Raw genomic sequence first — 17,396 nt, forward strand, 5'->3', positions numbered from 1 at the left:
TTTAAACAAAACAGACAGTCAGGATATAAACATGGCAACACTGGGCTGAGTGTGAAAGAGCCAGCTGCCTTCTCTGGGACTTGAATATTACCAACTGTTTTGCAACAGTTTTCTATTGTTTTCTTTGTTCTTGTCCTCCTTGATTTAGTATTCATAGAATTCTGAAATCACAGAAGTACAGAGTAACCATATTTTCTCTAGTGAAATTCAAAGAAAGTCTTAAAAGTTGATCTATAATAATAGCATGATATGCTGCTGAGCATATTTTTGTATCATAATCTCCTTTTAAAATTGATTGACAGCAAATGACCATTACAGTATATTTGAATCTTGGGATTATGGCATTAATAATAGATGTTTCATTATGCATTCATTCTGAACTGAAATTAAGTTTATTCTAAGACTTAATGTCTTTAACCAAATACACAGTATTTCTGTAAGCCACTTTACATAGGGAGAAGCTCAAAAGAGCTTCATAGTTTGAATTAACATAGTTTGTATTAACTATTCTTTTGATTATTTGGTGACAAAGAATTAATGACTTTTTTGTGAAATATGAGTCTGGAAATTGTTCAGAATGACATTTTATAAAAATCAAGAGAAAACGTAGTTATTTCTTTTGAGGAATCTGATCACATTTGATTATCAAAACTCTATAAATTGGAATTTACGATTTTAGCAAAACAAACTTTTGTCTGTCACAGAACCTCTTGTTCCAGAATCTTTCTGAACACCACCATAAACTCTTCCTATCTGCAATCAGCCCTGCCCTAAAAACACTGCAAACATCTGCCAATCCTGTTCATGTAATTTAATGCTCAACTGGCTTTTAGTTTCAACTTTGGGTATGAACACAAAAAAATAATCATATCACAGTCTTGAAGTACATCAGGTCGAAGTGTCTGCTTTCCCCAATATGAAGAGTGGATGGTACTTTATTTCTATTATTATACTTGTTTTCATTAATATTGTAGAAAAAATAACAAATAAGAAGAATCTGTAGAATTAAAAGAATGCTTGTAATGTTAACCATCTTGAGATAGGTCACAGATGTAAAAATAACTAAAAAATATCTTATTCTCCCTAAGAAATAAGTTAATTTTTAAACTGAGAAGGTTGTATTTGTGGTGTTTGCTATACAAAATCATCTTTAAGAATGAAACAGAGACATTTTACTTGGATATTAAAGAGAAGCACTAACTTACAGCATGTGTATTTGGGGAGGGAAATTACGAAATTCTAATTTAATCAGTTTTAAAGTAGATTTTCCTCAGATTTAGGTCAAACTTTGAGTTGAGAAAGATAAACTTAAGATGATATGCACCCATATGCACCCATTTTTCTCCCAGCCGAGGGAAAAAAGAGTGATTATCTTTTATGTAGTCAGCTGGAGATGTCTGAATTCATACTGTGAAAAGGCTAATGTATTCTTTTTAAAAGATTCAGGAAAGAATTTCCTGAAGCAGTGAGACTGACTGAGGTCAACCCAGAGCTTACTGATATTTTCATAAGCTTTCATGGATGATAATTTGAGAAGCAACTCGTGAAGCTATCAAAGTCTTGGTAAACTGTCCTAAGCATTAATAATAGTGCCAAACAGATTAATTGCTGGGCAAGACCAAATTTTCAGTAATAATATCTCTCAAGATGTACACAGGTACTCATCAGCTACAGAAAACAGAATGTAATGGATTGGGAAAGCTTCTAACTGGGCAGTAGGATCTTTGAACATCATTCAGCCACAAGTGGCTGGTTAATATGTTTAATAAAGTCTTCCTTCACACATGTCCTGGATGTATTTTTATTTTTACATATAGCTATACTCCCAGATGTGAAATCCTGCTTTGAATTCCACTTCAGTACTCATAACCCTTAATCTGCATGTCCAAGGTAACAGGATCAGGAAATACAAGAGTTGCTTAGCTGTTGTTTATAGAGTGTACAGTTATCTAAGTGTTTGTGAGTGAGACCCTAAAGAGAGGGAAGGATTGTCCTGTCTCCCAGGTGTGCCGCTGTAAGAGTCTTTCATGGCACATCCAGGCCTTTAAGCAAAAGTTATTTCTACACACAGGTTATCGACACTGCAAATAGAAGAAAGAGCACAAAGTCTTGGTCTGTTTGAGACTTTGAAAAGCAGTCCTGAGACCTTTCATGAGCACATGGCTAAATATGTTTACCCAAGTATTGAAGGCCAAGATCACCAGCGGTTGCTTTACTATTTTACACTCCTGGAAAACTGTGGCTGCTCAGAAGTGGTGAACCACGCTCTTAAACCTGAAACTCACATACGACTCCTGAAAAAATTCAAAGCGGTTGCACCAGGTAAGAGAGTACCTGTTTGTTTTCTTCATCACTGTATTTATTACTTTATGATGTAAGTATTGGGATGATTATACTCAGCTAGTTTGTTTTCCTGGTAATTGTTTCTTTTCTGTGAGCAAAGGAGATGAATACAATTAATTTAGTTGCAAGTTCTTTTTCTTTGTTTTACTGGAAATTTATTTGATTACAGCAAGAAAAAACAAGAACATGTTTCTGTTAGTGATGCAAATTAAAATTATTGTTGATATTTCATAGTGAAATTTTAAATGAAAAATGTCAAGTTCCTAGAGTATAATTTTTAACACTGCAAGTTTAACATGAATATTCTCAATGGGCTTAAGAAAGTTTACCTTTCAAGAGTCTGAATTACAGAATATATTAGGGACTTTATGCATTTTGTGTTTGTCTGAAAGAGGATATTTTTTAGTTATGTTTTACCCTTGATACTACCTTTTCCTTTCCCAGAATTACAGCATTGTTTGTAGCCCTACATTTTCAGACAATTACTGTAAAATACTCTGCTGCTAAGCATTCTGGAACTTGAAATACTACTTTCAATTTGCTTGTTAGTTGGATACTTTCTTGAATTTTAGTTGTACAACACCAAATCCAGTTTCAGATTGAAAAATACACACTGTATGGCATTACCTCCTGTGAGGATTAATTAATTGATCAGTATTGGAACCTAATTTGATTTGGACACTAACTGTGCTGCAAAGTTTGAAGAGATGGTGCCTATGAATTCATGTATTGCAGGAAGAAAAAAAGTCAGTTTTTGGAGAGGAGGGGTAACCCTCAGTTCTTATTGATATTATTCAACAATCAAGTTCTGTGATGCTTGCCAAAGAAAATTCTGCCATGAAATTATTGTTTCATTCATTTATTTAAGCAATTTATTAAAAAAAAAAGTCCTGGGAAAATATGTCAGACATAAATTCATCAGTTTGTGTGGTAAAAAATTAAATCTTTGTACTACATGCCTAATCAAAATTCTCAGTGTTCAGCACAGTTTAGAGGTAGGAATGAAGGAACAACAGCTAAGTGTTTGCAGAGGTTGCAGGCCCAAAGTGTATGAATAAGAACATGGTAATAGAAGTCAGTTACTTCAGAAATTATATGCAGAAGAAAACAAAATAGCATCATTTCTAGAAATACTTCTGCTGTTGGTAAATTAATTGCAAGGATGTTCTTCCTCTGGGAAGCAGAGTAGTAGCATGACTCTTGATTATATAAATATTGATGTAAATGGATCTACATGTCCTATCTCTAGCTGGCCTTATTTAGTTTACTTGTAGTTAGTGCCTTACAATTTTTCCTAAGCGGTAAGTACCAGTTGTTACATGATCAGAATACATATTTTAAATTAATGAAGACTCATGCTTTGACTTGCATGAGGTTTTGTGGGATTTACATTTAAGTTCTAGCATGATTCTATATACTATATATATGTTCTTGCTTCTTTAAGAATCTGCTTTTTTCGGGTTGTGTCATAGAATCACCGAACAATTAGGGTTGGAAGGGACCTTAGAGGTCAACCAGTTCCATATCCCCTGCCATGGGCAGGGGTACCTTCCACTAAACCAGGTTGCTCAGTGCCCCACCCAGCCTGGCCTTGGACACTTCCAGGGGTGGAGCATCCACAGCTTATCTGGGCAGCCTGTTCCAGTGACTCACCACCCTCAGAGCGAAGGATTTCTTCCTTGTATCTAATCTAAATCTACCCTCTTTCAGTTGGAACCCATTCCCCCTTGCTGGAGTGATATATAATGTTCAAATATGTTCCATGGATTGAGAAGTTTCACATGCATCAATACATAATAAAATCTAAGTCTGTCAGTATTTATGTTTGTAAAGGGGGATGGGCTAGATTCTTTTTAGTTCTGCAGATGCTAGTGTATTCATTATTTCACATGTCATTTTGGAGTGTGAGTAGATTTAATTATGAATAACTTTTGCCTCTTTCTCCTTCTGTCACTAGGTCTTAATTACAAAAAACTAACAGATGAAAATGAAAACCCTCTGGAAACATTGGAGCCCATCCTTACAAGTCAAAATATCTTATCTATTTCCAAACTGGCTCCCAAAATTCCTAAAAAAGATGGCAGCATGCTGTCACCAAGTTCTGTTTATACTGTGTGGTTGCAAAAACTTTTTTGGAATGGTGATCACCATCTCATTAAAAAAATACCAGAAACCATGGAGGAGTGGCTACATGCGTATGAAATGTGTTCCAAATACTTTGATAGACTCGATCCAGATGATATTGCTACTTTTATTGATGAAATTACTTTTTCTTCCAAAGCTGTCACAAAGGTAAGGAGATATTTTTAAAGAATTTTGGTCCTCAGGTGAAGCATATAATATATGAGTTCAATATAGTATCAAGAAGAAACTCCCAGGAGATGTTACAGTTTTCATTTTGCAGTATTTACAGATAAATTTGTAAACCTTTCCCTGCCTACCTTTTCTTTTTATGACAGCCAGTATGAAAAGAAAGGATTTTTATTCACTTAGGGAAGTTAGATCTGTGCATGTGAGAGTTTTGATGGAACCTCAGAGACCTCATGTGCTCATTGAACTGAGAATAAGATATTGTGTATTTCATAGAGTCATTGAGTAGTTTGGGTTGGAAGAGACCTTAAAGACCATCAGGTTCCAACCTCCCTGCCATGGAGGATTTCTGCATTTCTTGCATCTATCTAATATAATATAAACCTGGCCTCCTTCATTAAAGCCATCCCCCTTGTCCCATCACTACAGGTCCTTTGGAAAGCTCTCCTGCAGCCTCCTTTAGGTGTTGAGGGCTACTCTAATGTCTTCCCAGAGTCTTCTCCTGTCCTTACTGAGCAGCCCAGCTTCTCAGCTTGTCCTCATAGGAGAGTTGTTGCATTCCTCTGCACATCTTTGTGACCTCCTCTGGGCTCAGACAGTCCCACTGTCCCTGTGTTTCCTGTGTTTGACATAGATGTTAAACAGTGCCAGTCCCAATACCAGCCCCTGAGGAGTGACACTTGTCAGTGCTCTCCATTTGGACACTGAGCCCTTAATGCATCTCCTTGTGTGCAGCCAACCCAGCCAGTTCTTTATCCACCAAGTGGTCCATCTGTTGTATCCATCTCTCCAGTTTGTGCATGATGCTGAACAGTGTCAAATGCTTTGCACCAGTCCAGGTAAATGACACCAGTTGCAGCTCCTCTTTCTTCATCCAACAGTTCTGTAACCCTGTCAGAAAAGACCACCAGAATTGTCAGGCATGATATGCCCTTAGTGAAGCTGTGTTCGCTGTCACCAGCCACCTCTGATTTTCTGTGCCTTACCATAGTTTCCAGGAGGATCTACGACACGATCTTGCCCGTCACCAAGATGAAACTAACCAGCCTACAGTTCCCTAGGTCGTCCTTTTTTAAAAATGAGGACTATTATTTCCCCTTCTAGAGTCAGTGAGAGTTTCTCCAGACTGCCACAACTTCTCAAATGGATGGACAGTGGCTTAGCAAATTCATGCACCAATTCCCTCACAACTCACAGAGGCATCTCATAAGGACTTAGGACTCGTGCACCTTCAGGTTCCTTAGATGGTCTTGAGCATGAGATTTTTCTGCAGGGGCTTATTCTTCACTCTGCCAATCCCTTCATTTGTTTTCTGCAACTTGGGTAGCATGGCTGGAGCACTTGCTGGAAGGCTGTTGCAAAACTGTTATTGGGTGACACTGTTTTCTCCATGTCTCAGGTAACCCCACTTCTTATTTCCTTCCAGGGAGGACCCACATTTTCCCTAGTCTTTCTTCTCTCACCAGTATACCTACAGAAGCTTTTCTTGTAGCCCTTGGCATTCCTGGCAAGATTTAGTTTGAGCAGTGTTTTAGATTTCCTAACCTGATCCCTGGCTGCTGGGATAGTTCCTCTGTATGCCTCACAGGGTACCTGTCCTTGTTTCCACCCTCTGCAGGCTTTCTTTTTAGTGTTTTTAGTTTTTCCAAGAGCGCCTTGTGTATCCCTGTAGGCCTCCTAGCATTTTTGCCTGACTACTACTTCTTTGGGATACATTATTCCTGCACTTGAAGGAGGCTATGCTTCAATATCAGCCAGCCTTTTTGAGTCCCTCTTTGCTTTATCCCCTAGTACTCTACCAGGCAAATCCCTGAAGTCCAGAGCAGTGAACTTCCTGTGCACTCTCCTCATTGCACTAAGGATCTTCATGGCTGCTGCAGCCCAGGCTGATCCTGATTGTCACTTTCCCCTCCAGTTCTTCCTTGTTGGTGAAAACAAGTTCCAGCATAGCACTTCTCCTAGGTGGTTCCTGTATGACTTGGAGAAGGACATTGTCATCAGTGCATTCCAGGTGCCTCCTGGATTGCCTGTGCCCTGTTGCATTCTCACTCCACCAGACACTGGTGTGGTTGTATTTATTTACTGGCGCTCATCCTAAAATGCATTGTGCCGCAGGCTTGTGCTTAGTACCAAGCTTTTGCATTCAGAATAAGATGTTCCACAGAGAAAGTATTCTGGCCCAATGCATGTAGTTTCTAAGCATTGTAATAATGTAAATTATAAACTGTTGTAATCTCATCTGGCTGAAAGCCTGGTTTTGAAAGAATGCACTTTCAATGCACACTTATCTGTTACCAGATATTACCAGATGTGGAGTTTCTTTTTGCCCAGTGAAACCTACTTGAAAGGCTATTTCTAGCATAAAGATTTAACTATGCTTTCTTACATATCTTTATTGTGAAGCACAAAAGAGAAATGAGATTTCTTAGATTTTACTCTATTAAAAGATCTAGAGACGTCTTCTCTAACTTTAACTGAAATGAAAAGGCAATAGTGTCCAGGGGTTTTTTTTGTGTCTATCTTCTTTATTTTTGTTTGTGACAGTTTTTCTGAGGTATTTATACACCATGTTTAATGAGGTGAATTTCAGTTTGTTCTGTCTTTAAATACTGTTTTAATGTCCCCACAATATTAGTATAGGTTTATTAGAACCCGTCTAACCTGTGTCTATATCACAAGTTGGTGAAAAAAATTCTAGCTGGGTTAATAAGAAACTTTATCAGCACAGAGTTTATGCTGTGATCTGACTGTCAGAGTAGACCAGCATGTTTTCTTTAGTTCCATCAGCTGTCTCTGAAGCCTTTTTAGCAGAACTGTTGTCTTGGCTTAGGTGTTTTGTTCCCTTTTATCTCATAAAGGTACTTTTTCATTCTTATGAGCAATGATTCCGACTCCTCCTGAGATGTTAATTGCCAGACTTGACCATGAACTGAGGTAGCAAGGGCATGGCTTGTCTAATGAGAACGATGTACTGTCTTTACATGTGGTCATTGCAACAGACTACTTGAAACTCTTGCTGTTAATGTTTCTTGAGTATTTCAAGGTTATTTCTCCTTTATTCCAGATGAATGGTACAGGGGGAGAGTGGATATCCTCCACTGTGTCTGTTTTGAAACACCTTGATTATTTTCCTTTGTTTCTGTTCAGGATTCTAATACATTTTCTCTACGCTCCTGAGAGTAGAGAGAAGGAATTGCATGAAAGAAACACTAAGGGCAAGATGATTGTGGTTTGTGGTCAGGCAGAATTTTGTAGTAGAGACCTGTTAGCTTTCTGGCCATGAAAGATGCTCAAGAAATGCTTGAAACAGTTGGTCATATCATCTAATGTGCCATGCACTGGGTTTGGGATTCACAGCTTGCAACTAGTTTTGCCTCAGGATCCTGTTCACTTCTCAAGTAGAATTGTACAATGAGAAATTCTATCATTGTTGACCCTGGAAACTTATCTCTGAGGTCTCTTTCCTCTACTTTTCATCTGGAAAACACTGCATACATAAAAGCAGCCTTTTGACTTGCACCTGTTACTTAAATTTTATGTGTTTTGGGGCTGCCCTGGTCATGTGCTCACTCTTTTAATCTCTAATTCAGCACTTCCTTTCCAGTCTAGTATTGTCACCAAATACTTTGCTATATCAGTTTTCTATTCCTACAACAGATGCATATTTAAGTATTTCATGGAAGTGCTGATACTTAGTCAAAATGCAAAAAAACCTGGTAGAAATTAGTAGAAATTAGTTACCACCTGAAAGATGAGACTCAGTTCCCAGGCCTTAAGGGTTCCTTAAATGGTCACATTGTGTGGTGGGAACTGTGTGAGCAGAGATGCATCATAGTGGGACTTCAGAAAACCATAGACCTAAAGTAACATAGTTAATGTTGTTGAAGAAGGTATAGATTGATGCAATATTTTTTTGTGTTTGTGGTAAATGAAACAGGCAAGGACCTTAAGCCTTTGTCAGTGCCGTCCTCACACATTGAAGGGCTGGTGCCTTGACCACAGAAGCTCACTGCTGCAAGCAGTGGAAAGGTTCCTGCTTGTGGCACTTATACTCAGATATGCTTTAACTCTGTATAACTATTTAAGTCTTTCTGACTAAATAATAAATCATTCAGTCTCTGTAATGTTAAGAAAAGGTTGTCTGTGTGTATGGAACAGATTTCTTTCTAAAGAGGAGATATTCCAAATATTCTTTGGAATGACTGCTCATATTTTTGCATGCATTTTGAATCTGTCACCTTTTTTCCTCAGCAGCTCTGTTTGCTTTTAAATAATGTTGATGTCATAGTTTGTTAATTATAGCAATGATCACATCAACTTCTTACCATGATGATTTTCCATTTGTTCCTGTTTCTGTGATCTTTGTGAAGCATTTTAGATAGTTCGGGGATTTTTTTTAAATTCCTTCATTGCCAGCATTTTGTTCATTGTGCTAGAGAGTTGGTTATGTCTTCAAAGAACCATCTGTTGTGGAGCTCATAGGTCATTGCCCTGATGGTTTTTTGATTAACAATACTCTGGAAAAAAAGCCTAGCACAACAAAAACACAACTGAAAACAATATTTTTAAATCACTGTGTTTTCATTATTGAACACACGCTACAAATGGAGCTTGGCACAATATGTTGATTAGAAGAAGAAAAGGCCACAGCTTTAGATGGGAAAAACAGAATAAAAAGCAGTGGTATCATCAGTCTGGTCTTCTGTAGAGAAAGAGAAGCTGAAATTTTCTTTACATGGGTACTGTATTGCAGACTTCCATCAGACTACAGCTGATGATGTTTTTTGTTTAACATTCCATCTTTTATAACTTCTTTCCCATATTGTGATTTAAAAAATTGAAAAGAACTTTTCTTGCAACTTAGTGATTTCAGTTGAGAGGTTGACTTATTTTCTCCAAGTCAGTATACTCTTTTGACCACATACCAAAGAGGTGTGGAATGAGAAACTGTTACAACTGAACATTACCCTGCATCATTTTCTTGACTTTAGAGACATTAAATGCTGTTTAAAATAACTGTATTAAAAAAGCTCAGTTAAAAGAAAAAAAAAAAATGCCAAGGCCAGAATATTGTTCACTGTCTTTTGTCTGGCTGATTGGCTTAATGCTGTATAAAACACTGAGGAAGACAGGGCATGACATTGCCTGAAGGTGTACAAGAAATGTTCTTACATAGCGTGACTGCATTCAGATGTTACTTTTTGAATTACTTGGCTTCATTTTATCACTGTGCTCCAGTTCAGTAGGTTTGCCTTGCCTGACCTTGTGTTGTTCATGGATATTGACAGTACTTCTTTTTCTAGTATCAGTGCAAGTTACTTTCTTGTGCCTTTCATTTTATATAGTTATTTTAATTAAATCTGCTTTGAGAGTGGAATAGGAAACTTTACTAATATCTTTTCTTTAACTTGTTCCTTAAACTTCCATTTAAACTTTTTCCAGATGAATTTTACAGGGTCTGGTAGGAATGAAGTTAACTTTCATCATAGCAGCCTCAATGGGGCTGTGCTTTGGATTTGTGACTGAACAGTGTTGATACCACACTGGGATTTTGACTTGCTGAGCACTGCTTGTACAGTGTCAAGGCTTAATTTTTATCTCAACACCTCAGCCCTGAATAGTCTGCAGGTAGGCAAAAAGTGGTTAAGGGACACATCCCGGACAGCTGACTTGGGCTGGCCAAAGGTGTGTTCTGTGCTATCTAATGTCATGCTCAGTGGTAGCAAACAAAGAGTTGGGTGAGATTAGAGGGATTGAGCACCTCTGCTATGGGGAAAGACAGAGAATTTGAGTTGTTCAGCCTGGAAAAGAGAAGGCTTTGGGGTGACCTAATTGTGGCCTTCTAGTACCTGAAGGGAACCCACAGGAAAGATGGAGACAGACAAGAGCATGATGGAGACGGGACAAGAGAGAATGGCTTCAAACTGGAGAGTAGGTTTAGATTAGACATTGGGAAAAATGATTACCCAGAGAACCTGCAGATGCCCCATCCCTGGAAGCGTTCAAGGCCAGGTTGGGTGGGGCTTGGAGCAGTCTGGTCTAGTGGCAGATGTCCCTGTCCAAGGCAAGGGGGCTGGAACTAGGTGATCTCTAAGCTCCCTTCCAACCCAGGCCATTTTATGATTTTGTGATTTGGCAGCAGGAACTGCACCCAGCTGTTCCATCTGAACATCAAAACCCATTTTTCATTAGAAGGGTGAGTGAACACTGGCACAAGTTGCACAGAGGGGTTGTTGAGTCCTCCCACATTGGAGATACTCAGGAGCCACCTGAACCGTGGTCCTTGGCCACTGGCTCTAGGTGGCTCTGTTTAAGCGATGCCCTTTGTTGGCCCTTTCTACCCATTCTGTGTTTCAGTGTTGCTGGCATCCCAGGTTCCTGTGCCATTAAAAGAAGTGGAGCTGTTGCCATAATCTCACACTTGCACGTTAATCACTGACAACAAGACTGGCAGGGTCAGCATCTTCACATACAAGTAAATAATACTCATAGTATACTTTATTAAGAAGTACTTATGTACTCTGAGGAGAATAGGCTTATGAGATGAGTTTTTACCCTGAGGAGTAAAATCTGTTGAGGTGAAATAGTATGTGATGTTCTTTGGTTTTAAAAGAGATTTTTGGGATTTTTTTATTACACATTATAGTCTATAGATTTTAGAATCTTCTTAAACTGCAAAAGCTTTTTAAATATAAAACTTCACTTCACATGCAAACAAAGCTTGAACTAACCCCTAAGCTACGTTTTTATCTCTGGTTCTGATACCAAATCTCATTTCTGAAGCTGACTAGAAGTACGGAAGAGAGCTAGTCACGGTTTGGAATAAAATAACCAGAGAAATTATATGTTCATAGTGCTGCATTTTGGCACTATGCAAATGTGAATGCAAAATTAAAACAGCCTTGTGAAAAAGCTCTATTTTCTTTCTTGTTTTTTTTTTTTTTTTTTTGAATCTGAATGCTTTATTCTGCATGTGCTTATGGCAACATGACTTCTAAACTGGCAGTATATTGACACTTTCCTCTAGGATATAAGTTAGATGGAATACTTAAATTGTTTGCTTTTTGCATCACTCTTAATTGCATTTTGAACATTAGAATGTACACTAGAAGAGAAAAAATTAAAATATGTAGCTGTTTTCTTCTTTTGTCATCTTTATAAAATGGATATATAAATCCAGCTGTGGTTGTTAGATTTTAATGTGATGTGGAGGCTATGGATTTTTCCTTGCTTAGAGTAAAACCTGATATTGAGGCCTTGTTCACAGTAACAAACTCAGTTAATTTGAGTGGGAATGGAACTCTGTTGCATTTGAAACTGTATGGTAAAATTCCCTTTGTATTGTGTTCAAACTGGCAAACTTTCTTAGCTCTAACAATAATGTCCACTCATTTTGCTTTTATCCTTAAAATATCCAGTAGCCCATTAGTGTGGTTCACAGCAATAGCACAAAAAACCAGGAGTAATCTATAGATCTTTCACTTGTGACTTTTTATCTAGGGAGTTTTACAGTATGTAAACTGTAAAGCTTTCCACTAAATAATGCTTATCAAACTTTTTATGGCTTTGGAAGTAGCTAGTTAAATTCATGCTGTAAACATCTCTTGGACTTTGTATGAATAATGCTGTAGCAGTTTATTTGCCTTCTTTTATAATAATTCATCTTATTTCCTATTCACTGTGTCATACAGATTTAAGCATTTTTATTCTATTCCTTGTGTATTTCAACTTGAAAGTTAAAATTGTTTATGTCTTTGCTCAGTATTGCAGCAACTAAAACACCTGATGTTAAAAGTACCCAATGCTTTGGGTTTAGAGTTCAGGCAAAGGACACTCCCACCCATTGGAGAGTATATTGCAAGCATTGTTAAAACGTACTTGAAGTTACAAATGAGCAAATCGTACATGAATATCTAAAATCATACTTTAGACTTGGTTTTGGACTTTGAACCCAAGCTGTGTCTGACAGAAAAGTCAGACTTTGTTTCAGTTTAATGCCTAGATACAGCTGGTTGTACAGGTCTTTAAAAGTATTTTGTATCGTTACTGTTTTGTATACCTTGGGCTTTAAATAGATTGATTTAAAAATTCTCAGTCCTTGTGGGGTTTTTGCTTATGGTTATGGTCTTATATTTTAAACAGCGGTCTAAACCTGACAAAACTAATCTTAGGTGAGTTATCAGTCAGTCTTGTAAAGCAATTCTCACCCATCTCTCAGTGAAGAGCTGGAAATGAAAGATTATGAGGTGGCAGTATACAAAAATAAAATAATTAGGAAAAGAAGTTCATATGGTTTAAAATGAACATGAGTCAGTTAAAAGAAGGATAGCAGAAGAAAGTAAAGGAATACTGATCATTTTAATAAATGACAAGTCAGAAACAAAGTTGTTGACCATTAAATACTTCATTTAGTTTTATGCTGTGTTGTGGAGCCACCTGACCTCTTGGCACTGCTGTAATACAAATAGTAGTGTACAGGTAATGAATGAATAAATAATTAAGCAATCTTTTTCAGCTGCCAGTTGAAGCCAGGATAGAAGTGACTAAGAAGGCTATTAAGGCAGTCAAACATCTTTCTGAGAAATCAAGAAAAAAAACTTCAGATAATGACATGAAAGATGCTGAAAACCCATCTGCTAATTATGAAGAAACACTGAATCATTTGCAACAATCTCTCGCTCATCTGGAAACACTCACTCACAGTTTTATCACTTATTTGAAAAGCAGCAAACAGGTAATGATTACTGATCAAGTGCTTGCTTTGAGTGTTACCATGACTAGCAGTGATAGACATCAGTCGTCTGTCATATTTTATTAATGTTTTCTACCTTTGCTTTTGTTGACCTGGGTTTTGAAAATTCAGTTCTGTCAATCTTTTTTTTTTTCTCAGTATATGTTAATTCCTAGCAGAAAGGAAGACTGATACAGCCCTGTAAATAAGCAGTACACTGATTAGTGTTCCAAAAACTGTCTGTTCACAGGATGCACTACAGAAGTATGGCTATTTATATGATCTGTCAAGGTCAGAGAAAGACAAAATCCATGAGCAAGCAGTAGCCATGTGTATAGATGGTCAGCCCCTGGACATGGTGCAGCAGTTGCTGCAAGTGGCTGTTGGAGATCTAGGCCTTTCTCCTCGGGATATTGTCCAATGTGCTATCAAAAAAATTGTAGGTATATTAAGGTAAGCACAAAACTTCCTTAACTAAGTATAAAAATCTTTCTTCTGGATTTTTGAAAGGTTTTTTCCCAATGTGAGTTGGTGTGTTGGTTTGTTGTGATTTTTGTGTGGTTTTTTTTGTTTTTTTTTCACTGAATACTTGTTTACTTTTAATGTCTGGATTTTGCAGTAAGAGGAAAGCTTTTTGTTTATGTTTTTGTTTACCAATAATTTCATGTTATATTTTTATGAGTTGGGAAATCCTGAGCAATTTGAACAAAGACAGACCGAGCTTACAGGCGCTTTTTAGTTAAAGCATTGGCTTTACAGCGTTGTTCCATTATGTGTATGTGCCCTTGGGAATTTTTGTAACATTTACAACAGCACATAATTCTTCCTGCTTAAACAGAGTTAAAAGGCATGTTTATTGGAAATAGTAACTCGTGCAGGTATTTGGGCAGCAGAGGCCTAGTAACAGCTTCTGCCACAACAGTGTGTCCTACCAGAAGTCATGTAATTTCCATCTTTGGAAAAACTTGCTGAGCCATTTCTAGGAGCTGGGCTTTTTTTGTGCTGGTTGGGTTTGGTTCATTAGAAATATTTTATTCCCCCTCATTTTTTAAGGGAATGCAGGGAAGCAGGGAGGATAATTTTATATAATCCATTTTAAATTGAACAGATACTTCTCATTTAACTATTCATGCAAAACTCTATTGTGAAGTATTTCTGTTTCAAAGAGATGTATACATGCATGCATGCAATAAGTATGAAAGAATATTCTGCTGTTAGATGTCTGGTAAATAATGTTTAGCACTTCTAAGACCAGTTTAGAGAGATAAAACTTTGAGAATTTATCCTGTTGTTCTACATGCAGAAAAATTATATGGGCAGGATGATCTGAATGTATACACCAGGAATTGGAAAAGAAGTCTAGCATGGAAAGTTTGCTATGGCTCTACTGTTTCTTCAGCATGCATGTATATATTATAGCAGTTTGAAGTGCCACAGATGAAAAGAGGGTAGCCTGTCAAATTGTTTGCAGTTCTCTTTGGCAGAAAATTGATTTCTCCTGTCACTCACTTTAAGAATGTTCACAGCATCCCCAATGATGATAGAGCTTTTGCACAGCAACATAAGTAATAATCTTTCTTGTCTGGGTTTGTCCATTTGAAGAAGAATAATTTAGCTTTAGATGACAACTGTCCTGCTGTTCCTGACTAGCAGTGTGATGTATCTGGATACAAAGCTCACAAAGTCCAGTTATTTTGACTATAATGAATCTCATTAACATGCAGAGTATGACAAACCTATCAAAATTCTCCTTTCTACTCTGCTTCTTATCAACACTTTTCTGCAAACTGAAATTCTTGTTCTTTATTTGCATTGCAAGGCTGGGATGGCTGCAAGTTGATTTAAAGTTCTGGGACAGTGACTGTCTCCAGTAACTCCTATGCAGCGCTTGACTGGAAAGAGGGGAATGACTGTCTCATAGAGAAAAGTGTAGTGGCAAAGATGGGCAAATGAGTTGGAAGTTTCAATTAAGATGGCTTGGTGTGTGTTGTGACCTTATGTGGTCAGTAGAAATGTTCCACTCCCACTCTGCTGCGTTTTTGGGAAAGGATGAGAAAGAAAATTTTGATATCATTTTGATCAATGGAAGGTTTGTCTACTACAATTATAAAGAACATGAAATGAAAATCTAGCATCGGCTAAAATAGAAAATACTTGAGATAATATCCTCCCTATGATGAAATTCAGAAAGGGTTAATATTATGAAGTACTACATATAATCTAAATATAGGGAGGAATTAAAAGAAAGGTTGTTACTTGACATCTCTTAAGCCTGCTGGTATTCCTGTTGTTGTTATGAATAAAATTGGATTAATCTCTGTCTTATGCTCAGATGTTCACTTTCAAGATACAACACAAATTACAACATCTTGTTAAATACTTGCATTTCTACAATTAAAGAAGCAGTCTTGCCTGTGTAGCTGGGAAAGACAAACTTTTACTCGATAAATGCAACATTTCAAGGGAGTACCTTTTTTAGGTTTATTTACTGGAGCTTTGATATGTTACACAGTGTGGTTATTTTATACAGTAGTTTTGAAAGAGATTTTGTTGGAAAATTCTTTCTTTGACAATTAACCTTCACAGTAGCAGCTGGAAGGCTGTGACACTGAACTTGGATTTCCTATAGCTGTGTTGACAAGAAATGTAATTAAGGGATTGCAAACATAAGTGGAGGAGGCCTGTATGGATGTGAAAAATTATGGTAGTGTCAGTGATTTGCCTGAAAATTAAGCAACAGTCCACCACTTCTGTGACTGAAAATATACATCCTTTCTTTCAGTTGCATTAACTACAACCACCCTTCAAACACAGTAAAATATCTTTTGTTATTAGCACATATAGTCATTCTTGCAGAAGAACCTTCTAGAAAGTAATGTCTTCATGAAAGCTGAAGTTACTTTTTGGCTTCATTTTACAGCAGTGTATGATATGACAGGCTTAACAACTTTGATACCTTCTCTGAAACAGATTTTTTGTTAAATATAACATAGTTATTTGCCTAATCTAGCATTTTTAAATTTGTAAATCATTAAATTGCAATTTTAAGAGCATTTTTAAACTACTTTTGTCTCCATTAACTCTAGTTTTGGCACACAAAATTCAAAATAGAAACTCTTGCATTGGTATGTGTAAAAGCTCTCCACAGAGCATGTTTTCATATTTTACATGATTTACATATTGTGCACTTCCTTGTTTGCATGTAGAAACAGCCACTATAAATAAAAATCAGTTGCCTCTTCAATAGAAACCATGAACTCGTGGAAAACAAAACAAAATATTTTAGCAACTATGGTCTCCTGATTAGTCCTACTAAGACTCAGTTTAATTCCTTGCCTATGATCTCTGGCCTGGTGGATAGGAAACATTCCGTGATCCATGACTGCAGGCATGTCCATGGTTGGTCAGTCAGGAGAGACATTTTGTCTGTTGAAGACTTCATGGTTTCCTTCACCTGCTGCTCCCAGAGTTCTTCTCTTAGATGTCCACAGAGATATAGTGTTTTATGAAATTTCACCAGGCAGCGAGCAGGAAAGGTTTGGTGGAATTTTGAGTTCCTTGTTCAATGCCCACTGTTTGTTGAAGAGGATAAATCCAGCTTTGTTAGAAAGAGTAGCTACATTAACATGGAAAAGAAAATCAGATTTTTTATTACCCCATCTCATTTGAGCAGAGGTAATATAGACTAATTTTGTAACTTTTATATAATGATTTTGTGGTATTTTAGATGGAAATAATGGTTTATGATTAAGACATTTATCCCCAGCTTTGAATGGTAACACCATTAGCCTGTTATTTCCTTATTTTCCTCATATTTAAATATGACAAAGCACAATCAGAAGAAGGAAAATAAAGCTGGAGTATTTTCAATCAATACAGTAATTAGGTTAAAAAATTTAGATTAAGTTAATTTATTCTTCCAAGTGTTCTTTGTACTTTATTCTGTTTGAGGAATGTGATTAAATATGCATCACTTTTTCTGACACTGAACTGAAATCAAAATAAGCCTTTA

The 17,396-nt window shown here is 37.0% G+C and overlaps 1 protein-coding gene across 1 annotated transcript in view; it reads left to right on the top strand.

The window, feature by feature from the left end:
* NBAS (NBAS subunit of NRZ tethering complex) overlaps positions 1 to 17,396 on the top strand; it is a 160,851-nt gene that overhangs the window by 102,240 nt on the left and 41,215 nt on the right. The window contains exons 43-46 of the mRNA XM_059468667.1: positions 2,072 to 2,322; positions 4,301 to 4,635; positions 13,169 to 13,387; positions 13,635 to 13,837. Coding sequence (XP_059324650.1) covers positions 2,072 to 2,322; positions 4,301 to 4,635; positions 13,169 to 13,387; positions 13,635 to 13,837 — 1,008 coding nt within the window. The remainder of the gene's footprint in view (positions 1 to 2,071; positions 2,323 to 4,300; positions 4,636 to 13,168; positions 13,388 to 13,634; positions 13,838 to 17,396) is intronic.

The sequence above is a fragment of the Ammospiza nelsoni genome, chromosome 3, assembly GCF_027579445.1.
Source record: "Ammospiza nelsoni isolate bAmmNel1 chromosome 3, bAmmNel1.pri, whole genome shotgun sequence".
NCBI lineage: Eukaryota > Metazoa > Chordata > Aves > Passeriformes > Passerellidae > Ammospiza > Ammospiza nelsoni.